Raw genomic sequence first — 26,885 nt, forward strand, 5'->3', positions numbered from 1 at the left:
CTCCAAGTACAATGGTGTAAGAGAGCTGATGGCCACCAGCGGCCCCCACCCTCGAGCACGAGTCTCCAATAACAAAGCCCGTGCCCCTTCTGTCCCCACCGTCCATATGGCCAAAGCTTTCATCGCCACGAGTGCTCGTTGCACCAATTTTTATGTGTTACACCCGTGCCTTTGTGCCATGTGGCAGAGGAGCCACTCGTTTATGTGCGAGCGGAACAAAAATCATATGGTGCGCGTAACATACTAGATCGTATGGTACGCGCTCCTATTTCGGCCACGTCCAAGTATGGTACACAAATCTCAAAAAAAAAAAAAATGGAAGTCCCCACACTCCGCCTCGAGTTGCCGTCGCACCCCACGTTTCTAAGTGGCCCCACCCTCTCAATTCCCAAAATACCCAACCCACGTTCCCAGACGAACCCCCATATTTTCCCTTCCCAAAATGCATATATGGTGCGCATACCATACTAGATCGTATGGTACGCGCTCCTATTTCGGCCACGTCCAAGTATGGTAGCAAATCTAAAAAAAAAAACGAAAGTCCCCACACTCTTCCTTGAGTCGCTGTCGCGCCCCGCGTTTCTAAGTGCCCCCCACCCTCTCAATTCCCAAAATACCCAACCCACGTTCCCAGACTAACCCCCATATTTTCCCTTCCCAAAATGCGCTCCGTTACTATTTTCTCCTCTATTTAAACCAGCATCTCCTCCCATCCCTTCCTCTGTTCCAAGGAGAAAAACAGAGCATTGGTTCCAAAGGATAACACAGAGAGAGAGAGAATATTGATACATAGTTTTCAGAATATGATATTTAAAATATGGTATTCGCCAATACATACTTTATGATTTTTTTGATACATTATCTATAGTCAGAATATGTCAACTCTCCAAATTTTCAATGATTGAATGGTATATTCATCTCACATTAATGCATACAAAAGTGCCAAAAATGGAGAGATGTTTACAACTAAAAGTTTCTAATGAACAAAAAAGGGTACGTATAATCCAAGTGGCAACCTCTTTCCAATCAATTACCTGCAATGCAATAAAAACTTGATGAGCTCCAGTAGATATGTTCACTAGATCTTTTAAAACTTTAAAATGAAATATGAATAGTAATGTTAAGTAAAGACTTCTAGTTAAATATCCATACCTTTTCTCAAAGTTTAGCTTGTGAGGCACCAACTGTTGTTGACTTGGAACCATGTAATACTGCAAAATATAAATACATCTATTATCATGATATATATTAATGAGAGATATCAACTAATACTAAAAATGTTGTTAACTTGTACCATATGCGGGTTGAGATGATAAGGCATCGAAGAATTTGGATATGGATATGGGCATGTTTGAGGAGTCCAATTAACTAAATGATTCATATTTCCATGCATTATTGAATCTCGAACATTGATGGAGCATCCATGATAAGGTGTTATGTGCTCTTATGAAAGAATAGATGATTATTGAGAAGGAACAACATCACCAGATCCTCCTAGCATATAGATGTTAATAAGAAATTGTCACACACAACAAGTTATAATATTCAATTGACATATTAAGTATTATAATTCATAGATTATCAATTAGCATCACTTACTTGTATTTTCTTTCGATGTAGCGTCTCTATTCTTTTTTCTTCTTTTCTCAAGTGCACTCTTCATCCTTTTAGTGGTTGGACCTTTCTTAATAGGTGGGGGCTTGATTGTTATATGATTGTTAGGTATCTCCATATTACATATTTTTGATACAACATTCTTTTCTTTTCCATTGTCAACATTATTTATATTCATTTGATGTAGCATTTCTTCGACCTCCGTAGTCAATTTATCAAGTCCATTTTCTATGATATTTAAAATATCACTTGAAATAGCACCTTTGACCGCAACAGCGATTGCCTTTTGACATACTCTGGTATAATAAGAAGCCAATGTTTCCTTGCCATCTGAATGGACCCCTGGTTGATGACTGTTTGAGAATGCTCCATCTTTTGCATACTTAGTCCATCGTTTTAGTATATATTTAGATGGCAAATGAAGAATATTATTATGATGAAGAACCTTCAGTGCATGCAAATATAAAATGCCCATACTCTCAAATTTTAAACAGCTACATTTAATTGAGATATCAAGCGAATTAAATTCAACAAATCCAGGATAACAACCATCAGATGGAGTAATCTTATAAGTGTATGTGCCACTCTCACATCCTGTACATTCACAAAGACATGCAAGTTGGCTCTTGAACTCCTCTTCGAAATCACTATAAACATGTCTTGTATATTTTTCAGCTGCTTCAATTAACATAGGCAGTCCGCAAACATAAACAACTGGTTTTGTTTGTCTTGATTTAAAATCTTCATATAATTCCTTCTCTCGAAATAGACCTACTACTTTCTGAAACCTTTCTATAAACATTGAAAGAGATAATTTTTTGCAAAAGAAGCTTTTGAAGTGACCATTCATACTCTCACTTCGTTGTGTCATTATCATAACAGCACAAAATAACTCTCGACAATATACTGGAGCCTATTTCTCACGTAATTCATACAATTCATTCATCCATCGATTTTTCTCGAGTTTATATTTTTTAACTAAGCTTTTCTATTGTGATTGAAAATACTCCACAGTGCGGCATTCATATATGCAAGCTTTGAACTCGACTTGAAATCCAGGATGACTAGAATATATATGAGAAAGATTTTTTGCAGCATTTTGAAATATATGCCATAAACATAGACGGTGGCATATATTGGGTAGGGCTATTTTGATCGCCCTAGACATGGCGGCACATTGATCTGTGAAGATTGTTTTAGGTTGTTTCCCTGACATGGCAGCTAAAAATGTTTTAAACAACCAAACAAATGAATCAATTGTTTCATCAAATAATAAAGCTGCCCCAAACACAATCGTTTGCTTATGATGATTAATACCAAGAAGTGCAGCAAAGGGCATTTCATATTTATTTGTCTTAAAAGTAGTATCAAATGAAACCACATCCCCAAAATATGCATAGTCCATAATTGATCTCCCATCTGCCCAAAAGAAATTAGCCAATTGCCTTATTTCATCGACCTGTATAGCATAATAAAATGAAGGATCTTCTGACTACCAACTCTTCAAATAATCCAAGAGAATTTGTACATCTCCAACGTTAAATAGTCTCATTCTCTTTGTATGCAAATAGTTAGAGTAATCAACTCTTGTGAAGCCGACATGTTCAACACCTTGGGATCCTTCAGCAAAAAAATTGTAAGCTTGTGAAGGATTCACTCCAGCTTTTTCCATCTGATCAATAACCATCATATGAACAGAAAGTAGTTTGCGATGCGACCTTAGCATATATGCCTTGTCAGGACTTGTTAGAGGATGATTATGATCAATGATAATTTTACTCACAACCCATAAATTTTTACGATCAATTTTGAATTCAACACGAGCCATGCAATTAGTTCTCTCAATCGCTCGTGGTTTCTTAGTTATATGTGTAGGATGAGAACCACGAGTACCTTCTTTATTGCACAAAAATGTTCTACTCTGTATGCTTCCATCCTTTCTGATCCTACGGTGACCCTTGCGAACACTAAAACCAACTCTCTTCGCATATGAGTTATAAAATTCATATGCTTCTTCTTCTGAAGTAAACAACATACCAACTTTTGGGTTTGAATCTGAACCAACAACTATCTTTTGCAATGACTTTCATCTTGAATAGATATCTATCAACATCAAATAATGCAGAAAAAATAATATGTCATGTTCTTCAAGATAAAAAATAATTATGGTAATGCATTCAAAAGTAGTACATCAATAATTACAGTGAACTTAACTGATATTATATCTATATCAGAAAAATTATGCATGCAGTTATTCTTATTATATTATTTCAACTAGGTATAAGTATGTATTATTTGAATATGTTGTATGTACTAGCATAAGTACAACGTAATATGCGGATATCGGCATATATAAAGTAATATAATTTAGCATTGCAAATAAGAGATGAAACATAGAAATTAATTTTAACTAATACCATAGCTTTTGGTGAGTCCCATATCCCGAATGGGACTTGTATTAGAACTTGAAATCTCATCTCTTGAGTACTCTTCCAACTTTTTCCTAGCATAATTTATGAAAAGAAGAGAAGAAAAAAAATAACAAAATGATAAAAAAACTTTTTACTTTTTTCTAATATAAAAAATTATATACATACTATTCCTCAGATTCCATGAACTCTTAGATACAAAGATCTTAAAAAAGAGAAATTTGGAGGAGAAAGGAACTCGAGAAGAGAAGGATGGGAGAGATGGGTTGGAGAGATGGCTTGATGAAGAATTGGATAGAAGGGAAAGCTTGACGAATAAGAAAGAGGATATGAATAGTCTCTCTTCTTGATACGGGAACACAAGGAAGAAAGAGGATACGGTGGTATAATTATTTCTCTCAATGTTAGATATTAACGGACTCCCATTAGGAATAAAAAATGACAGCTAGCTCGGTGGCGGCCCAAGCATTGCGTCAAAGAAAAAACGAAGCGAAAGAAAGCGAACGCGAGAGAAGGGGGTTAGTCTGGGAACGTGGGTGGGTATTTTGGGAATTGAGAGGGTGGGGGGCACTTAGAAACGTGGGGTGCGGCAGCGACTCGAGGCGGAGTGTGAGGCTTCCATTTTTTTTTTGAGATTCGCGTACCATACTTGGACGTGGCCGAAATAGGAGCGCGTACCATATGATCTAGTATGGTACACGCACCATATGATTTTTGTTCGTGCGAGCAGCAGCGTGCTCTTGCATGAGCCCTACACAGTGTATAGCGCCGTGGGATGTGCATTGCACGGGCTGGCAGCATCGAGGGCAGCCCTTTTGATGCTTGGACAGTTGTAACATGCGGTCTACCACTTTGGTTCAAGAACAAATTGAAGAATATTTGAACAGTCTCAAATCGAGAAATGGTCTAAAATTCTGAATAGACTGCAGTGGAGGTAAATAGAGCCGTGAATTGAGTTGCATCTTTTGTTGCCGATCGTTCTAGCGAAATACTATAGACAGACGGTATAGCTAGCTCTGCCACCCTCTTTCTAGAATATTTTATTTTTTTAACTCTTGTGGATGTACTTGGACTAGATTTGTGTAATTCATCCATTCTAACCAAAAAAAAAAAAAAAAAATTTCTGACCCAACATTATTTCTTTGTAAAATATATGAAGTCAGAGAGCCTAAGATCCCATTGTCCCAATTTCCAGAAATATCAGAAATCATATTTTCATCGGTTTGCACTATGTTTGAAAGATGAAACAACTGATTAATCCCAAGGCCTTCCGTTCCCTCAAACTCCTAATAGAATTTGCTCCTTAATTAGAGCAATTCTACTGTAGAGTTAGAATTTCGGAACTCCAAACGGGCCCCAATTAATTTTCTATGGACTAGTTGCGGGGACTTGTTCCGCCACTACTACCAGGCACCAGCTTGCCCGATATTCCTATCTTTATTCTGGTTAGCACATTACAGGATAGCTAGGCACAGGATTGGATTGGGCTGCAGTATTTACAGATGCTAACCCTAGATACCATATGCGCCAATATAATGCTCTTATGGATGGATGGGCATGGAAGGGAGAGAAGAAAGGTGCATATTTTCTTTCCCTTATTGTAGAAAATTGAGAAAACCGTTCTATTTGTAATCATTGCGCCCACATCCATATATGACATGGACTATTCTTCTCTTGAAAGGATAGGTTGAAAATCAAAAATTGGATATCCAAATTGAGAATTCACACCTCCATACTATTAATTATGATATATATAATTAAGAGTACGTAGAAAGCAAAAATCATATGTTTTCATAGTCTCTAACTCAAGCATCAAATAGATCTAAAAATGTACAGTTAAAATGATAGATCTTGATCAATAAGATAAATTCTAATTTAAATATTTTCTTACATATTTTAGCATATAGGGGGAAACCGTCTATTTTATTCTATTTAATAAATAGGCTAAGGATCATCAAATAAGAAATTTTTTAGTTTTAGATATTTTAGTAGTATAAAATATGATCAATAGTGACTTCAATTTTGTATGCTTATTATTTATTTTGGACTTGGAAGAGATATGAATACCCTCTCCTCCTAAAAGTTCCTAATGATAATTTTGTGAAATCCTATTCAAATCAAGGCTTTATCTAGTGAGATACTAGAATAAAATACTCTTCAATTTAATTAGAAAAAAAAAATTTGATTAAAGTTGTGGCAATGAAAATTGGATAGAGAAGCAAAGACATAAGTCCGTAATTAAACAATAGATGTCACCAAGTTTGCCTTTCATTTACATCATGCATGCTGGATATCTCTATGTTACATTTTTCCCTCAAAATTCTTTTTTAAAAAATTCTCTTCCTGGTAGTTGATCTTCCCACCACAATATAGATTTAAAAGATAAAATGACATTTGTATCCTTTATGGATGGAGAATTAGATTTAAAAACTTTGATAAATAAAAAATTATAAGAACAATAGCCAAAACCTCCATTTATAAATAGAAGGCACACCCTACATCCCCTACCTCCATATACGAAGCTATACATCAATACTAAATGTCCCCTAAAATTCACAATAATCATGTTCCATTAAAAAATGAAATACGAAAAAAATATATAAAATATTCTAATTCTCTTTTAAATAAAACTATTTATTTTGAATTGTTAGGAATAATTTTTGAAATTAAAAAAATCCCTCCACTACTTTATTATCTTTATCTTATAAATGATAAATAGGATATAGAAATAAACTTATTTAGAAACTTTCTATTTTCTAATCTTTTCTTTTGGAAGTAAATATAATATAGAAATAGACCAATTTAGAAAACCTTTTATTTTCTCGTTTAAGTATAAAATATTCTTAGACTATCTATTTTTTGTTTTAACATAAAATGTTCAATTTAGATTTATTAGTTGGAGGATGCCGCTTTGAATGGCTAGAAGAAGAACGAATGTTTTTTTTTTTTCGGTGCAAGAAGAACTAATTTCTAGCCGATGTGGGACTAAATTATTCTGCTTCTTTAACTCGTGGCCTGCTTGAACGTCTCGCTGACCCCTTTCCCTGCGACAAAGAGAAAGTTACGAGACCTGATATTCAAATTCTAGACCCCATTCGACACCACCCCTCTTTAGCCAACCCCACAGGAGTCTAATCATTAATTATTACCCTACCGTTGTTTCGGTATACCTCGCCAACAAAATGAGAGGAGAAACTTCTTCCAAGTGATCAAACTAGAATAAATACGGGCCATTATTGCCTCAAGTTATGTTAGGGGTATTGTCAAACTAGAATTTGAATAACAAGAATTATATGGTCATAATATGACTGCCTGCTCTATAACTATTATGCAATGGGAATAGCATGTTGTAATTTTCTAGGAATGGAATGATAAAAATGGGTCGAATCTATTAAGCGAACATTTTTGAAGGACATTTTTTTAAAAGTTATGTTAGCATTGTTCAAAAAAATCAGGAAGCTCCCATGAAAATTTTGATCGTTTCGTTGGCATCTTGCATTTTTGATTAGAGTTGCTTCTTATTTGCTAGGATAGCTGGACCATACAGCACTAGCATGGCAATAACAGCGAGTCCCATGAATTATACTAATCCTCTCATGGGAATACATAAAATGGCCACCTCGTACCAATAATACAATTACATGTTTCTTAATTTGCATGGATAGACTAGTTTTCAGCTTTATACAGCTCTTATACTATGCGATTGTTGAAATATGGTTACTTCTCTACTATCTTATGTGGTGACTCATGGCTGCATAGAAGCAAATAGTGCAGCAGATTGAATAGTAATATATATAGCTAATCATACAGGAACAACTTTCTAAAATGTTGTATCATTTTTTTTTAATATTTTAGTAGATTTTATTTTTTGATTCTCATAGGATGCATTTTTACAAGATTGGTTTAATATATCTGATTTTACCAAAAAAAAAAAATACAACTTGGTCTTGGTTTCTCTTCTAGGCTCTTCCCATCATCTGCCAAGCCAAATAAACTAAGGTAGTGACCAGTGACTGGCCCGTTTCTAGGCATCGTTACTATTGAAAAGAGAAAATCTATAGCAAGGTCGCAAGGTGTCCTTCGATCTCTAGAGGTCACATGAAGATGACGTATGCTGTGGACCTCACATGAAGTATTAATGTAAATAATGCACACCGAGCTCTTTCTTCTACTGTTCATGAGAGCAACTGCCACCTCCCACAGAAAAGCACACCAATACTTTGGGCCGAAGAAAACTTCACTTTAAGGTTCATTGGTTCAAGTTGAAGCCAACAGCTACGGATAGCCTCAGGTTGATCAGTGTCCTGTGAGAAATTAAGATTCTAGAACTTGAGAATGGTGCTACATTCATTGAAAGATAAAAGGGCAAAGGAAAAAGGATACTGCATGCCCATCCATCCTTGCACTGAAAGGACTATGTTAGCGGCTCGACTCATCTCCTCCATCCATCAAAAAGCTAAAAAAGTAAAGGAACGAATGGTATCATTTTGTCGCCCAAAGGACGATGATCATGAGAAATAAAGCAAGTGGCGACTAGTGTGGGGCAATTAAGAGCAAGCCTCAGTTAATGCTATCAAAAGACTACCGAAAGTTGCTGCCATGCATGTGCCCTTCTATATCTTTAGCAGTGATGTGCCATGCAACCTCTTATATTTTGAGAGAAAAATCTGTCTTGCTGCATTAGAATATATGGAGAGCGTGGTTCAAAGACAGCCAAACTACGACAGCTCATGAGCCTCAAATATAGCTCCCACATTTCACGACCCATTCATTGGTCCGCGGTCAGAGAAGCCAAACAGCACCTAACAACCCATCAGGTACATAGACTAGACCACCGCGGACTCATCTAATTTCCCTTGAATTAGAAGCATTCCAACGTTTTCTTTTTTCTTTTTCCAAGTCAAGGGTGTGGAATCATCAGTAGGGTCAAAGTCTTTGTACAGCCAGGACAGCTTAGCTGGCTTGTTCCCCCACCAGCTAACCCCCTTCCAAATCCCCACTTGTATGTACAGGCCCTGTAGTTATTTTTATCTCGGTACTGTTTGTAGTGAGAGCTCTATAAATAGCCCACCCCAGAAGTGATCGAATGAAGTCCACAAGCATCAACACCACAGTCGCTAGCCTCCTTTACACAGCCGCTGATCTCCTACAGACATCTTCCTGATCTCTAGCCAAGAACAATGAGCAACAAAGCTGCTGATGCTCTGGCCGGTGCTTTCGCCAATCTCGGAGAATCCGGCGGAAGAAGGATTATACCGAAGCGGGGGCAGATCAAGTCTCGGATAGCTGCAACTGCAATCCATTCCATTGCCGCTATACTTTGGAAATTTGTTCATAGCAGTCGCATCGTTATCGCGCATCCATGATGAAAGAGCCCAGTGTAAATCTGCAAGCTTTCAGAGAGTAGATCGCTTATTTATTTTTTTGATCTTTTCTTTTTCTTGCAGAGACAATGCAAAATGTATTTAGAGGCAAAAATTTGCTTGCAGTTATCATGTATAGGTTCTCTACTAATGATTTCTTTTCTCTTTTTCTTTTTTTGACTACTGGCTCACATTTGAGCAACAAAGAGTACTGTGTTTTGTGAATCTGTCAAAAGTGATCTGCTCGTGTTGTATTGAAATTGTTCTATGGATGGCTTGACACCCAACTAAAGGACATAAAGTTTCGGAACCACACACCCTGGAACCTGGTGCAGCTTGTGTGAATTGCAAGAAGACTCTGGAGCACTGGCTGACAAATTTGAAGCCAGGCCGGCTTTGAATCTCTATGCCAGTTTGCTGCCGGTCAGTGTTTGTCTTAATTTGCTTGCCTCCACTGTAAAAATATATAAAATGTAGCACGATATATAACAAGCATGCAAAGCCTAAAATTTAAATTTATCAGGAATGCTAATATTGGTGAACATGGAGCTCCTACTGATGTTATTACATCTAATGTGTTTCGGTTTGCATTTGGTTTTTCCTGCTTTTGGGATTAGGGATTTGCCTTCTCAGATTGTTGGCTTGCTTTTATAAATATATACATACATATATATATAAATATACATACATACATGTGTGTGTATACATATATAAGTGTATGTGTGTGTAAATGTATATACATATGTATGCATGCATGTATAGATGGATATACATGCACACAACATATTTATGGGGGTGCTTGTTTCTGTAATTCTTTGCAGGGGTTTTGCTTATTTTGGTTCCTAAGCTAGGAGTTTAATTTACTTATTTCACGTCTTAGGTTGTTCAAAGGACTTTATTTTTCAAGATTTTTACTTTTACAAGTGCGCTGGTAGGAGTCCCCCAAACCCCTCATCCCAACATATATGAAATGTATCTCTTTACAGTATCAAAAGGATTCGATCGTTGGCCTGATATGAATGAAATAAATTAATAGTTGAAATTCAAAAAATTTACCCCAACAAATTTAGTGATAAAAATAAAGTAAGAGCGTGATAAAATTGAGGTTATTGGTGACCTTGCCGAATGATCCTCCACGATATCAGTTTTCATAAAAGTTGACGATGCTAATGGAAGGAGAAATAAAGAGAAAAAAATATTTTTTAATTTTTATGTAAAACAAAGTTAAGAACTAGAATTAAATTGTCGTTAGGAGTGCCATCCTACTCGCAAATACGTTCTTTTGGCCATTTAGGCACTCCACGATTACACCCAAAAGGGAATAAAAGAGGGGAAATTTTTTTTTAAAAAAAATCTTTTAAGAACGTAGACATCCCAAACCCGAGCCCTCCTCTGCCTTCGATGCACCAAGTCCCACACAACACTTTCTTGGCCGCACCCTCACCGATTCCGGTAACCCCCACTGACTCCCTCTCCACACGGTCACGGTGGCCCACCACCCGTCCCAGGATTTCTCTGACATCAGAGACATGGCCTTTGCATCCTCTCAACTGCTCGGTAAATCAGCTTGGAGTTCTTCTCAACGTAGCAAGAGATGACGAGCGACACCATTGTGAACCTCGCGGACAAAAGGAAGAGTTATTGGAGAGGTCAGCCGAAGAGTGTGCCCGATGGACTCCATATTTGCACCTTGCCAGCAGAGTCCAAATAAGTAGGGTCGGATCGGGTCATGATTTCGATCTAATCTAATTTTCTGTTTGGATTTTAATTTTGGATCCAGATCCAACCTAATAAAAGATCGGGTCAAATCGGATTCACTGCTATAATTATTGACCTAACAAGTCATTCGGGTCGGGTCCATGGATCACCAGAACCCAACCCAAAAATCTAGATTCAGTTCGGGTCCAAGTTAAGTTCAATTTGGGTCAACCCATCCATGACCTCAGAATTTGTTTACATTCTCGCGGATCCAAATAATTTTAGAAATTCGGATCGGATCGAGTCGTAGGATTGAAAATCTAAAATTATCTAAATTTCAAATAGATCGGGTCTGAATTTAGTAAACCCATAACCAACCTAAAAAATGGAATGAATCCAACTTTAGGAGCCGACCCGACCCCTTGGGTCCTCCAAAATAGGTCGGATTGGGTCTAAGCAGGTCGAGTCAAGTCAGGTCATAAGTCAACCCGACACATTTGCAACCTTACACACCAATATCTCTGACGTCGTGGGTCGTTTCAGTGTCGGACCAAGAGTGCAGCAGCAGGTGGATCGTTATGGTTCCTATGCTTGGGTGGGTGTATACGCATAGCATAGCCTCATATTTTCCTCATTTTGTAGAGCGAAGGAGAACTAGTGTGTCTATATGTATCCGAGCAGATAATTCTATTATGTAAAGACTCTTTTGGTTTGCAAGAAAAAAAGAAAAAATATATAATCAATGAAAAAAATAAAAAAATGATTCTTGTTTGGTTTGAGTTTTCAAGGAAAAGAAATAAGAAAGTAGTATTTCTATGAGAATAAAATTCTTATATTTTATGAAAAAAACTTATGAGAAATATAAAAAAGCTACTTTCCTAGTGGTTGAAAATTGGGGCCATTTTTTTTGAAAGCATCCTTAAGCCATTAAAATCCATAGATAAGATTTTTTTCTTTATTATAGGTATAATAGGTATTTCATACAACTTTTCTAGAAAGTAGAAACTCAACCAAATATAAGCTACTCTAAAATGTGCTACTTTCCAATGATCAATCAAACATGCCAAAACTATTTTTACATGCATCATATTTTCAGAAATCATCTTTTCAGAAAAAAATATTTCGGTGAGAAAAACTTTTTTCTGCGAACCAAACGAGTCCTTAAGGTGGCTTTTGGTGACCTAAATAGGATCATCAAGGTGATCTTAGATCACGGACGATCCTTATCCCCGGGCAATATGATCCTCAATGACCTAAGATCGTCATATCTGATATGCTATATTTCGGTGATGAAAGATTCTCGGGTATCTATGAGTGACCTATTTGGTATTTCATAAAATTCAAGTTCACTGACTATATAATACCAAATTTATCCCTGTCATATTCCACAAAAATATATTTATTAATTATATAAAATATATTATAATAGAATTTTAATATATTTATTGATATTCTAATTATTAATATATTTCATAAAAATATATTTATTAGTTCTATAATTATTAGTCCTATAAAGATATATGAATTGTTACTATAGAATTAATATTTTTATTTATACTTATAATATGTCATTTTTAATACTAATATTCATTTTGATTATAAAAATAAGGCAAATAGAAGTAATATATTAAATAATTTCATTATATAAATATAATAATATAATAATATATTTCTATTATAATTTAGACTTATCATTGAATAATAATATGACAATAATACAATTAATAATATATTATAATATTATATATCATAAATATAATATATAATTCAATATAATACAATATAATAATATATTAATATTACATTGATATACCAATTTTTTTGAGAGATATTTGTCCTCAAATTTTAGCCCAAGATTACTGTCGTGTGGTGATCTTAGATATCCAACTTGAAAGATGAGTAGTCCATCGCTGGATTGGGCGGTGATTCAAGTAGGGATAATTTGCGATCACTGCTGCAAAGAATCACCGTTGTGCAACCAAACATAGTAATTTCATCACCTCCACCTAAATTATTCTTGGTCTTGGGATGATCACCTATACCAAATACTCCCTAAGATGATGAACAGGATGCATGCATCCGTTGGGTTCAATATTAGAAGGTCATTATTCTGTTTTTTGAAAAAAAATTGTGGACACCATCTGGGGCTAAAACCTGGTGTATTTTCAATGTTTTTCACTCATCCATTTAGTCATAATCTCAGTGAGACCTGAAATCTGATTCTTTTTCCAAGATATTTATCCGGATTTTTCGGAGAGCAATCTGGTCGAGAGCGAAAGAAACAGGGAAAACTTAAAAACCGGTGCCATCAAAAGATTAGTGCTTACCCCATTTAACCAGATTTAAGTTAACCATGTAATGCTCAATCCTTCAAATCACGTACAGCAAGGAAGCAAGGTCTGTTCTTGTGTGGAGAGACCATCTAAGAAAGCTGGTTCTGGCATTCATGCAAGCAGTATGAGTGCAGGCAAAAAGCACATTATGGATCACAGTTTTCTGCATTCATCCATGTCAATTGTCGAAGAAAATGCTATAGATCACTACCAGTTCACCGAGAGATCCCTCAGTGATTGGGTGAGCACAGGCGGGATCTGGCTGACACCATCGATCCTCTCATTTTGGGCTTCAATCCCCGACTGCTATATTACCGGCAGTGATCAGGTGCAGGTGGTGATCATTAGTACTCGTTGTAAAAACATCAACTTTACACACAACGGACTACTTCTTTACTGTAGTAGAAATATTGTTCATAAGGATAAGGCTTCTGCGTCAGCCGGAGCACCAAAGCAATACCGAGGGCTGAAGAAAGCCATGGCCACCCACAGTATCAGGTATTAGCCTGCGGGAAAGATTCCAGTACTTAAGAACACTGGTGCACCATTCTTATCTGCTTGCAGCGTTGAACGATTATTAGATCTCTCACAAACCGAAAAAAAAGATCCAAAACAAATTGCTAATTGGCTTAAGAAACGCAAGGACATCCATAGGAAATTAGGGTGGGGCAAGAAACCCAACCTTAATGAACGCGAAAAAGATAAACAAAACCATCAAAGTACTGCCATACATCTATCTGCTGTCTTCATTGATAGGGAAAGGGCAAAACAAATTTTTCATTAATATAGTGGCATTGACCTCAAAGAGGCCACGCTTCAAAAACCTCCGAACCAACACCGACCAAATCTAGCTCTCAGATTTCATAAACCAATGGGTCAGCAGCCAATCAAACCGAAGCCAAAGCCAATTAGCCAAGCAGAATCGAAACCCGCACGGAGTTCCAACACCAGACACCAACCCAGCATAGGCCCCTCAGAATCAGAACCAATCCACGGATTTTTGATAAAGTCAAGGGTGTGGAAACATCATGAGAGTCAATTTTTTGTCTTCTAGAATGCATGAAACCTTTGGACGGCGGGACGGCTTCGCTGTCTTGTCCCCCCACCAGACAACCCCCCCTCCAAATCCTTCCTTCTCTGAAAAGCTGGGTAGTTTGTGATAACTCTATAAATAGGACAATATCAAAGCTATGGAATCAAGTCCACAGGCGTTAACACCACAGTCACGCGTCCTCGCTATACAGCATACCTTCCAAGCACAATGAGCAACAAAGCTGCTTTTGTTCTTGCCACCGCTTTCAGCAATCGTGGAAGAAGACCCATACCAAAGCGGGGAAAGATCAAGTCTCGAATAGCTACAACTGCAATACACTCCATCGCCTCTGTACTCTGGAGGGCTATTCACAGCAGTAGCATCCTGATCAGAAATCCATTTTGAAGAAAGGTGAATTAGCCATCGTTCATTTGGAATTCATATGGTTGGATGAATGTAAATCTACAGTCAATCGAAGTAGATCAAATTTTCAAATTTCTGTTTTTGTTGCAAATACAATGTAAAAAGAAACTAGAGGCAAAGATTTGCAGTTTTGTGCATGAATAACAAGTTCAGTTTTTAAGTTTTCTAATGGTACACATTCAAGCAACAATGATGATGCTTTTTAAATTTGTCAAATATTATGCTTGGAGCTGGTTGGTGTTGTTCCATTGCTTTCTGCTGCTGTAGTGGAAGTGTGTCCTTGTCCCCTTCTGGAACTGCTGAAGCACTACTAGAAGGCTTGGCACCAACAGATAACAAGTTTGTAAACCAAGTACCTAGGAATCTAGGGGAGCTTCTGTTTGAATTGCTAGGGGATTCAAACAGCCATGAATTTGAATTTGAATTCGAAGCCAGACCAGCCATGAATCTGTATGCCAGTTTGCTGGCAGTCATGATTTCTGTCTTTGCTTGCCGCAGCTGCCAAAAAGAAACAAGAGCACCATAATACACCATATGCAAGTACAAAGAATGATAACAAACATTCAAAATTTAGTGCAGAAACTGGCATTGGAATGGCATAAAATCCATCATGGAATTCATCATCTTCTAAGAACACAAATGTTTGTGCTTAAAATGAGATAGCATGACATTAATCTTAATTCCTTTAAAGGTTAAACTAGCAACAAGTTTAATGATATTCAGAACTGTATCAATGGTTGCCAAAACTATGATTCTCATTTGGCACTTGGTATGTAATTCCTGTATGTCCTTGTTGGCTGACAGCTGACTCTGGTTAAACTTTGTTATATCTAAACCAACAGTAAGCAACATGTATTGCGTTGGTATTAGTGTTATCTCAAGACTTGAATCATTCTTCAAATAATTCAGGAAGTAGCAGTCAGCTAGGGTGCTGTGTTGGATAAGAAGGTGAAATAGCCAGAGTTGTAGATGAAATACAGTTTATTGTTTATATTTATTCATCATGTGTTTCACAAATCATGATTTCTGAAATGAACAACAGTGCACTCAATAAAGCTACTAGTCTAGCGGTGCTCAGCAAGTATCCTATGCCAATGCCTTTAATAGACCCATTTTGTTCTTGTTCAACTTCTGGCTATGCCTGATCACATATTAAGCTGCAATAGATCCATGACCTTTTATGAATTATTCTTTTAACAGAACTTGAAAAGATATCATCACTCATGAATGCTCCGTAACTTGATGATCAATATCTCACATTTTATATTAAAAACATCATCTCAGAAATCACCAAGAGAAAGGAAACCTGGTCAACAATAAGAAGTATTAAACCAACCATCATATGCTAGGCAGGCACATTATAATTGGTCAGATATTTTAGGAAAGCTGAGAGAGAGAGAGAGAGAGAGTAATATTGCCAAAAAATATGGTGGGCCATCCAAAGATTTCAAATTGTCAAGATGAAGCATTTAAATTGCCTACATGATCTACAAAACTTATAGTGCATGCAACACAACTCAGCAAAAATATGCTTCGAGGAAGAGTTTCGCACCCGGGATGCTGTATTTTCTGCAACTGCCATGGCAGCATCGCCTGCATTGGCAAAGCGGTTTACCCAACCTGCAAGGTTATAAACTATGAAAGCGCAACCAAGGAAATATTCCAGCCACCACAAGTTGTATATAACTATAACTTACATTCATCATCAGGAAATTAAAGATAATTAAGTATAGGATCATTGTTCACTATGAATTACAGATGTAGAAGAAAAAACTACAAAAGCATGAAGAAAACCATATGGCCAATAACTACAGCCACTAAGACCACCACCAAGCACAACATGAGTTCAGGAAATTCAGTTTCAGCTTTTACAAACTTAATATAAAATTGCACCAATTTCTATGAATTAATGGGTAATCTGGATCCAGTTGATCTGGAGGATGGTGTTGTTGGTCTTCTCGGATCCGCTTTTGGTCACATCGTAAATGTGCAGTATCATCTCCTTCATCTTTATTCCTTCCCGCTCCTTCCTGCCCTCCCTCTCTTTTTTTGTTCCAACAAAATCAAAAAAAAAAAAAAAAATACTGCACCCAAAGCATGCCTCGCATAAGAGATGTCCTTCCACGCAACTCTGAGCTCAGCTCCAATGACAAAGGTGTCGATGATCCGCCAGCCCTGAGCTGCCACAAGTCTGAAGTTGTAATCCCTGATAACAAAACCCTTACCTCTGCTATTTCCTGCCTTAGCAACACTCCCTTCCTTAATTTGCTTCTACTTCTTACTTTCTTGAGTACTTCTCTCCCTCACCTCTATTTACCCCTCGGTGTAAGAACAAGAAGGAAGGGAAAGTGTAATGGAGTATGGATGGTTAGGACTATGATACCACTTGGACAGAGACGTTACAATTGGATACGAACAAGAATCGTCTCCGCCTCCTCCTTCATTTCCGGTGACTGCCAAACGCCACCAAAGCTTCCCAGTTGTTACCTTCTCCGACTTTTTCTTTTCTTCCTTCAAGAACTCATTTGCCAGTTTCTTTTCTTTTCCTTTTATTTCTTTTTTTTTTTCCACAAACGCACGTAGTATACATAGTTTAGGTTTAAATAGCCTTGTTGAAGAGATGAAACGAGAAGGAGATAGTTGATGAATTTACAACATCTAAAACCTATTAATGCAAGATTGAGACTAAAATATTAAGAAACTTCCTTTGTTGGTTGTTTTTATATTTAGAATAACTCAAAATGGGGAAAACAATATATAAAACTCAAAAGAGTGAAAAAGAAAAACTATAAAACTTGAACACCGCTCAAAATACATCATTATAATGCTCAACATTTGGATTGCATCAATCAAATAGCCTTGGCTCTTAAGCTCTAGCTAGTAATATCATATACCTCTTCACATTGCATCAAACATATGACATGACATTTCATCAAGCAATAAAACTATAACCAACCATAAAATACTCATAGATAAGTTTATATGAATTTTATCTGTTTTAAGAAAGCAATCTTCATTTGTTACTTCATGAGGTTGGATCTCCTCCAGATCACTGTTGGACTGAAGAGAGCCTGCTTATCAACCACAGTCGTTCGTGAATGGCACAACGGTCATGATCAAACGAGGCTTATCAAATCATACGGCTTGCATATCCTGTGGGCTCCACCCAAATCATGGTTGTCACATCATTTCGCATAATCCTGTGCCATTCAGCAAAATTCATGGGATGGAGAAGAGCAGATGGAAGAGAAAGAGGGCCAGGTGGTTTGTTGAGAGAAGAAGCCCGAATACTGCAGAAAGAGATATTGTTAATTTTTTTTTTACATAAATATTTTTCTAAATATCAAATTTTATATAAATATTTTTTTAAAATTGATATTTACAAAAACACACACACACACACACACACACACACACATATATATATATATATCCTCATAAAATACTTATTTTACTATTCTACTTCTTTTTTATCCTTATTTTTACATATGTATCCACACCATCTAACACTCTTAAAAAATTAACAGTTTCAAATTAAAATGACTAAAATGCTTTTAATAGATAGATGTGCAAAAACAAATATTTATAAGAGAATCGCGTTGGAAGACAAAAAAATAATATCAAATTTTTACTTTATTTTTAATTAAAATAAATATGGTTTTTATTAACGGTGTTAGAAAACTATTATATTAGGGGCATTTGTGTAAAAATAATTTTTTTATAAGAGTACAGAAATAAATATAAATTTTAAGAGGGTATTCACGCAAATTTAAATTTTTAGAAGATATTTATGTAAAAAAATCTATATATATATATATATATATATATATATAAATATAAAAGAAGGGGCATGCAGAGTTCTTTTTCTCCCTGAGAGAATGGGCTAGAAGAGATGTAATTAATATGGGCCGAGCTGGGCCTGCCATCCTCTAATGAGCCCAGGATCATGCAAACGGGCATTGCGAGATAACGAAACCAGGCGCCCGTTCCGCCTACGTTCCATAACCAAACAGGTATCGTGAAACCAGGCGGCCCCGGCAGCGCATGTGAGTTTGCCCGTTCTTGATGCTGCTAATTGACCAAGGCGACCCTGGCCGCAAGCGCAGACTACGATAATGCCCTTCCGTGGGGTTTGCTTCTAGCCGGTCACTGCTCACGCCCTTCGCATGCCGTCGGTCTTGTCCTCTATATACGAAGACTGTAACCACCGTCACACTCCGCTTTCTCTCTCCCTGTGGAATTTGGTTCGGCGACGATCCAAACGCGTAAAATTCCATACCAGTTCGATCCCCAATTTCTTTTTATCAATCGTTTCTTGGTGGTTTCTACTCGCTATGAAGAAGGAGAGGGGCCGATTCCGCCTAACTTTCCCTTAATTTCTTAAGGTACGACCGTAGCCGCCTTCTCTCTTGTTTTTGGTCAAGGTCGCCTTCTCTTCCAATTCGATCCCGTCTTCATACTTCTCAATTTCAGTTCTTTTCTTTTAGATCTAGATCTTTATTTCCTGAACTCTTAATCGGATGTTCTTAAAGCATGCTTTCATATCTTTTGCTACTTAATTTTTCTGGATAGAATTAGGGTTTCCAGCAATTTCATCCCGTGGAAGCTGAATTTAGGTTTATAGAGGGTGAATGTAGGATTTTCTGGATCGAATTACGTGTTCGTGTGCATAGACCGAGATCTCCAAGAGTTTATGTAATATATATAATAATTTTCAGGTAAGCTACCGTACTTAGATGGGAAGCTGTTGCGTTGCATGCTCTAACTAATGGAAAGACTGTATGCTAAATGGACGGTGCGTCAGTAATTAGCTTATATGGCTAGAAGGTTGGGATTGCACGCTGTAAGGCATGGAAAGTTGGTATCATTGGGGAAGATCATGCTCACCAGTAATGATCTCCTCTTAAGGCACGTAACGCGGTTGCTATCTTTGTAAATCTACGTGTGCATGATAAGAGTGCCAACTGATGAAGAACTCATCTGGATTCTTTAAATGAGTAATGTGAAAAAGAACAACGCCATGTCAATCCCCACCAGAGAGTCAAAATGATGGGATGGGTGAAATCCCAATCCAATTACCTATAGTTGCAACTTGTGAGGAAACATACATGCAACCATTGTTTTCACTCATCACCAAGATTGTGAGATATCAGAATTTGTTATAGTGTGATAGTCCCAAACATCTCAACTGAGTTTGAGATATGCTTGGTGTTGGGATTTTGAATTGCAGAAAAATGAAGGTAGTTGTTTTTTTATGTCCTATGCAGTTCTTAAGTCTATTCAATCATCCAATAACTAGATAGTGAGTTCTTGACGTAATCATGCACCAAAATATCTTGCCATCAAGGCTTGGCTGGACTAGTTTGGCTAAAAGAATATTGCATTGTAAATCATGAGGAAGGACTACTTGATTATGCTGATTGCAGATAGCACAATAAGAAGTAAGGAAGGAGGTGAGTGTGATGCTATCCTCCACCTGTACGCAGACTAAATAACGCCTTCCCTTGCTTTATTATGCTTCCTCACACTTATCTAGTGTTCACAAAGTTATTAAAGGCTGAAGGCGCACCAAGTCATGTTTGTGTCATGCTTGCAGGTGTGGGGTGTGTGGTTATAGACAGTCATATCCATGGGCTTGTGTGTGTCATGCATGTGTGCGTGTACAATCGCTCATATCTGTGTATATATGTGCATAGATATATGTATCTACATGTGTGTGCATGCATCTATATGTGTATGTCTATGCACACACAGACACCTATATTTATATAAATACATTCTGTAAATAAATGTACATATTGTACATATATGTGTTTATGTTTGTGATATGAATACATTGTACATTCATAAATATATGCTTTTGTGTGTGCATATATATATACATACATACATACATACATATATACACAGCACATAACACACCCACACAATACACTCAGCTATCCACATTCACATATAACATATAGTCACAAAGGCATGCCCTTTTTTGTGTCTGAACATGTATGTGAGGCATGCCTTTTGAGCATCTTGACCTTGATTACGTCACCTTGCCTTGAGGTAGGTGAGGCAATGGGGCTGCACATACGCCCTCAACAACATTGATGCTGAAGCTATTATCAAGTGTACTTGATCAAATAGTTGGGAGGGTAATGGCTGTTTTGTATAGCCAATTCACTTTTCAATATCTTTCATTGCCAGAACTTTCAGTACTTGAAAATGGCAAACAACACTTTAACTCTGGAAAATTAATGATTAATGTATTAGATTGTTTTTTGTTTGAAAGTAGATAATTAGCTAATGACTTGTCTATGCTGCATGCTGCAAAGATAATATTTTTATTTAGTCCACTTACACATGCAGTGCATGTTAATTTTAAAAAGGGCAAAGAACAATTTTATAAGAAAAAATATTTATATAGAAATAAGAACTACAAATAAAGAAGAAAGTTATACTTTAATAAATGAAGCAATAGGATATGTTTTAGGAAAAACAATGCATAAGAAATTAAGTGCGATAGTTATATCATCTATTACTTAATTATTCCCCAACAAAAGAAAGGTATGCATTGTTAAGTAGATAAGAGGGAGAGAGCATAGAGAAATAGGAACATGGAATTAAGAGGAGGTTGTGGTTATGAGTTAGAAGAGGAGGGTGGCATTGAAATGAGAGGAGAGGTGGATAAACTCCAGGTTTTTAAGGTGGTTAGGGGTAGAGAGAGGGGTAGAGAGAGAAAGAGAAGGGATTAGGATGAGCAACTGTAGGACTGCAAATGGGTCTCGGACCAGAGAATGATTGACCCCAACCCGACCTGGTTTCTTGTTCAGGTCTTAATGTTTGACCCAAACCCAACCCAATAGAAGATCGGGTCGGGTCTACTACCAATATTTTTAGATTCAGTGGGTCATTTGGGTCAGATCGGGTTCATGTATGACCCAATCTTAATCCGAAAAATTCGGATTCGGGTTGGGTCAGGTCACGTCATACAATGTAAAGTCTGAACCATAATTCTACAAAAAGAAGTCATGACACCTAATTATTGTACTTATGTGAAGCTGAGCTTCTTTGAAAAATAAAAACATGGAATGACAAGGAATGCATGAAACCATTATAAAAGTCACAGGTCACAAAAAATAACTTTTTCCCAAAAAAGGTCCAATTATAATAATGGCTTCCACTAAATTTGAAGCTGAAAAATACATCAATGGGATTTGCCTGCACTAGTTAGACTTCAGCGGCTAAAGAAAAAAGGCCCAATGGCCACACAAGTAAAAAAAGAAAAGAGGCCCAGTTTGAACAAAGCAAGCCATACAACAAAAAAGGGCCATCATCCCCCTCTTCACCCCCTTACCCACCCTCTTTCTTTCTCTGGTGGATTCACTTATACTCTAGGATCATGTTATTCTCAGGAGCCAGGCCAATGCAAGCCCTCAGGATGCTCTCCAGCATGGTTCTCTGCTTTGCAAGGGCATTCACCATAGGCATGCCTGGAGGGACCTATTTGCATCACCAAATAAATTCAAGTTACTTTTCTCAAAAATTATTTTCAAGTTACAAAGTACTATTATTAGCCACCGTGGAATTTCTGTGTCTTCATTCAAGCTAACATCATAGTAACCATTGCTCTTGGATTACTTTGGATCGGTATCTCAAATGCTTATTGCAAGTTGCAACATAGTATTAATAAAATAATTTGTCTTAAATGACTAGGTTTTCTAAAAATAAATTGTAAAGTGACTTAGGACCATTGTCTCAGATGCTATGGTCACATCTTATGGTACACATGTTGAAGTACTGTTCAATATCATGATGTAAGGGTTCATTAAATACTTCATCCAAATATAATTCGAAGGAAAAAAATAGAAATCATAACTGTAAATTTTGATTATAGATTTACTGCAACAACATGACAACTATATGTCACCATATGCAAGTCAAATATCACCCACTAATAGTTATGCCTGAAGTCATGAAGTTCTAAAGTTCTTAGGACTCAATAGATTTGATTCCATGAATGAGGATCTTGCATTAAGCGATAGCCAGAGATGGCGCATCCCTTCCATGCGGTTAATTCCCACCACTCTATTTTAATAGATCACTCATATTGTTACAAACAAAATACAGATATGGATCTTGCATTCTCGATCTCGCCAAATGACCTCCATGAATAGAAGCATAACATTTATGAAAGAAACTTTAATTTCATGGGAAAAATAAAAAGACGAGAAGAGAGAGCATCAAGCAAGAGATAGGGAAGGGCTCAGGTAAGCTATTGAAGTTGTTGATGACGAGATTGTTGTTGGTGACCATCTCGATCTGAGGCCCTGGGAACTGGCCATTGATCAAAATTCCCTGCAATCTACCAGCAAAGAACAATTTTTTTTGACAAAAAGTTCTCTCATTTTGAAGAAAATACTAAGAAATGAGAAGAAGAGAGAGGGGGACCTGTTGTTTGATGCTGAGGGGCTAGATGTCACCGTAGGTGATGTTCTAGGTGAAGAAGTGGCAGGGGTCTTCGCCTCGATTGGGAGAAGAGAGGAGGAGAGATAAGCAAAGAGAGAAGCCAAGAGGCTTGTCTTCCCCATTCTAAACCCTCTCTCACCCTTTCCCTTTGCTTCTTGCCTCCAAAAAGAAAGATGCTTCGAGAATGGGTACTTGGGGAAGTAAAAGAGGAAAAGGGAAAATGGAGAGAATGGGAGACATGGGCAAGATCTATGGCCACATTCTAAGAGTGCCAAGCAAAGTAAGGGGAACAGAGAGAATATAGGAGAGGGGATAATTAGTTGCGAAGCTACTGTTCTCCAACGTTCTTGAACTGGTGCGGATAATTAGTAGCGAAGCTGGTGTTCTCCAACAGCGTCGAACTAGTGTGGAGATCCTTTAGGAGATCGACGTGGTGGAGGAGGGGGAGGGCGAAGGACCAAACCGTTGAGATGTGGTGGTGGGGGACTGTAGAATCAGCTAATCAAAGGCAAAAAGAATGGAGAATCTAGAGTTTTAAAAAAGGAACTAGAAAAAATTGGGGAAATCGAGTTTCCACCAGGTTGGGAGAGACAGGCTCACCCCCCACCACCACCCCGGCCTTCGCGCTTTATTTATATCATGGGTTAACAAGTATACTTGGTTCAGATCAGGTAATGGATAATAAGATCCAATTTAGACCCAAATAACAAACGGGTCGGGTTGGGTCAAAATTTAATAAACCTAGACCTGACCCAGAATGTGGAATGGGTCTAATTGTGGGACCCAAACCAGCCTTACAGATTCTTTAAAATGAGTTGGGTCGAGTCTAAGCGGGTCGGGTCAGGTCGGGTCATGGGTCAACCCGACCCATTTGCAGCCTTAACCAGCAGTTATCCTAAAGTAGTGTTGAGATGAGGAAACTATAGATGCCATATGCAAACTGGTATATAGTGTAGTAGCATCCGTCTTCTTCTTGTTAGGAGGTTTTGCAAGAGTTAAGCTAGGTAGTTCTAGTTGTCATGCTCCCACTATTGTTCTCAGAAAGGAAAAGAAAAGAAAATAAATAAAAGAAAAGATAGAGATCACCTAGATGACCCATATTGGAATTTGAATGGAATTCTTATCCAATGGGAGAATCATATATTGTTCCTGTTTTGCTCATGGTTGATCTATATGACATAAAGCCAGGTTTTAAATATCAGAGCGACGACGAGGCTTCCCATTGTCATAGGGATGGGACAAGTCAGAAAATGGACCAGGTTGATTCAAGACATCCACTATCTCAGGTGTTGGAATGCTGGGCATCTCATTTCATGAGAAAACTGGGATGGCCCCAGCCCATGGTATTTAAAACCTCGATGTAAAGTTTGATAAACAGGTTATTAAATATCCAATATAGGCAAATTTGATAGACAATCACTACAAGACCTTGCTCATGCATTTTATTACATTCTAGGTCAAATAAAATTTCTTAGTTGATATGCCTTTGCATGCAATTGCCCTCTATGGAGTTTTCCGGTGGTTGACAACTTGACATGTTACGTGCCTGAGACACTCAGATATCATATACCCATGCCAAAGTGTTTACAGGATGAGGATCTACAGAACATGGCAGAACCTTTTCACAAGCATCATAGAATTAATCCACTTGCCCAGAAAGAAAAGTTCCTTCCAGTCTGAGGATTTCATAATGGTGGGACTCTGTGGTAACTTTAATTAAATTGCTTATGAGGGAGGGGCACTTAGTACCAAACAATGGGGCTGCCAGAGCAGCCAGCTCCAAAAGAAGTTAATAGAAAAATGTTTCTGACAGTAAACAATTAAGAAAGTTAGGATGCTTGGATTGCATTCTGATATCCTGCATCAGATATTAAGCATAAGAAGAAGATTTAAGTGGACAACTTTTGAGTCAAAGCATTCAAAACCTGGAAAAGTCTGTAATATAGAGGGGAAGTCTTTGTGCTATATTGAGATCTTATTTCGAGTGGTTATTAATTGTGTTGATAGAAGAGTTCTTTCAGCATTCATTTCAACTCCTTTTGGCTGTAGTCTATTTTACAGACTGTGTGCAGGAGATCTTGACAGTGGTATTCTTTCTCTTCTCTTTCTTCTTCTTCTTCTTCTTCTTCTTCTTTTTGGCAGTAGTTTTGCCTTGAGCTGCATGGTCAAAAAGTCCAAGCTTTTTGCAAAAATCAGAGATTAAGAATGGGTGGCTCCATGGGCTATGAGAAGCTGGGGCAAAATGCCATAAGATATGCATCGATCAAGGTTTATCATTTCTCTCTTCTGCTTTCTCCTGTTGTGTCTGTCTGGGATTGCATTGTTCGCAAGATGAGATACTCCTTCAGGCCTGAATGGGTGTAGATCTGTGATAGCATATATTAATTAGTCCTATTAGTGTAAGAGCAGATATGTGTTTTCAGTTTTGTTTTCTTGTCATAGTATATACTCTTTTTTGAAGACAATAAGCAAAGTCAGTAGTTAAAGAGATTGACAGTTATGGAGAAAGTTGGACATGGTCAAGCATCCCAGCATGTGAGGAAGGCGAAGAAAAAGCAGGCCAAAAATGAACTTGATCGCTTGAAGCAAGCCGAGAAGAAAAGAAGGCGCCTGGAGAAAGCACTTGCAGCTTCTGCAGCCATTCGGTCTGAACTGGAGAAAAAGAAACAGAAGAAGAAAGAAGAACAGGAACGTCTGGATGAGGAAGGTGCTGCAATAGCAGAAGCTGTTGCTCTGCATGTGCTTCTGGAGGAAGATGCAGATGAATCATGCCAGATCATGCTGAAGAACAATAAAAGATTCAATTCTTTAGACCATTCCAGCAACACTGGCCTTTTCATGGGATATCAGAGCACTGCAAGCAATTCTGCTGAAGGACCAGGATCATTATCTGCTTCTTATGGCCCTTGGTGCACATGGAATTACTTGGGGAGTGGACGATCGCTGTATCCTGGAATGCATGCAAGAGAATTGCAATTGCCTTATTACAAACATGCAGGTCAAGGAGCAGATATCTCAGCAGGCCTTCTAGCAGCACAGGCTGTCTCATCACTGCAAATAGCAGAAAACTCACAATGGGATCCAATTGCTGGCCGCCGAGCTGCAACTGTTGTCATCGATAGGATGTTGGGAGGGAATGCTTTGCGTGACAGAGCCAATCTCTATTTTGATTTTTAACTGGATTATCTAGCAGACTTGTATGTACTCATCTCCAGTGTGCTTTTGTTTGTTAGTAAGCTGTCCGTCCTTGATACTGAATGCTACTGTTGTGTTATGCCTGGAGTTTTTGCCTGTAGTCATCAGGGAGTTTTATCTTTCTGTAAGATGATTCTGAAAAATTATAGCATGACCTGTTTCTGCACTATGAATTTTACTTCTTTTTTTTTAATCGATGATGAATTTTACTTCGATACTATAATGCTAAAATTTCATATTGGAACATATAAATCATCGGTAACATTTTCTTTGCTATTTCTAACAATGTAGGATGGATCCTCTTACATATTCACAATCCCTGCTTAGGTTCCCTAGT

The 26,885-nt window shown here is 37.5% G+C and overlaps 2 protein-coding genes across 2 annotated transcripts; one reads left to right on the forward strand and one right to left on the reverse strand.

Annotated features, from left to right (window-relative positions):
• Positions 1-1,503: 1,503 nt before the first annotated feature.
• LOC148714389 (protein FAR1-RELATED SEQUENCE 9-like) lies at positions 1,504-3,019 on the reverse strand. The gene is made up of 2 exons (XM_088719337.2): positions 2,740-3,019; positions 1,504-2,406 (listed from the first exon to the last, which is right to left on the reverse strand). Exons 1-2 carry the CDS (start codon positions 3,017-3,019, stop codon positions 1,592-1,594), a joined length of 1,095 nt encoding a protein of 364 aa, XP_088575463.2. The 3' UTR covers positions 1,504-1,591.
• Positions 3,020-18,894: 15,875 nt separating this feature from the next.
• Positions 18,895-26,717, forward strand: LOC103698272 (uncharacterized). Its single transcript, XM_039123517.3, has 2 exons — positions 18,895-19,278; positions 25,496-26,717. Exon 2 carries the CDS (start codon positions 25,853-25,855, stop codon positions 26,528-26,530), a length of 678 nt encoding a protein of 225 aa, XP_038979445.3. The 5' UTR covers positions 18,895-19,278; positions 25,496-25,852; the 3' UTR covers positions 26,531-26,717.
• The last annotated feature ends 168 nt before the right edge of the window (positions 26,718-26,885 follow it).

Source organism: Phoenix dactylifera, chromosome 3, assembly GCF_051530095.1.
Source record: "Phoenix dactylifera cultivar Ajwa chromosome 3, Ajwa_hap1_PhDact_Kaust_v1.1, whole genome shotgun sequence".
Classification (NCBI taxonomy): Eukaryota; Viridiplantae; Streptophyta; class Magnoliopsida; order Arecales; family Arecaceae; genus Phoenix; species Phoenix dactylifera.

Bases quoted from the DNA above. Each gene is read 5' to 3' on its own strand.
- LOC103698272 (XM_039123517.3), top strand. From the start codon at position 25,853: ATGGAGAAAGTTGGACATGGTCAAGCATCCCAGCATGTGAGGAAGGCG.
- LOC148714389 (XM_088719337.2), bottom strand. From the start codon at position 3,019: ATGGACTATGCATATTTTGGGGATGTGGTTTCATTTGATACTACTTTT. The intron at 2,407-2,739 runs GTCTATGTTTAT...CAATGTTTATAG, and splicing joins CCTACCCAATATATGCCACC to AAAGGTTTCAGAAAGTAGTA.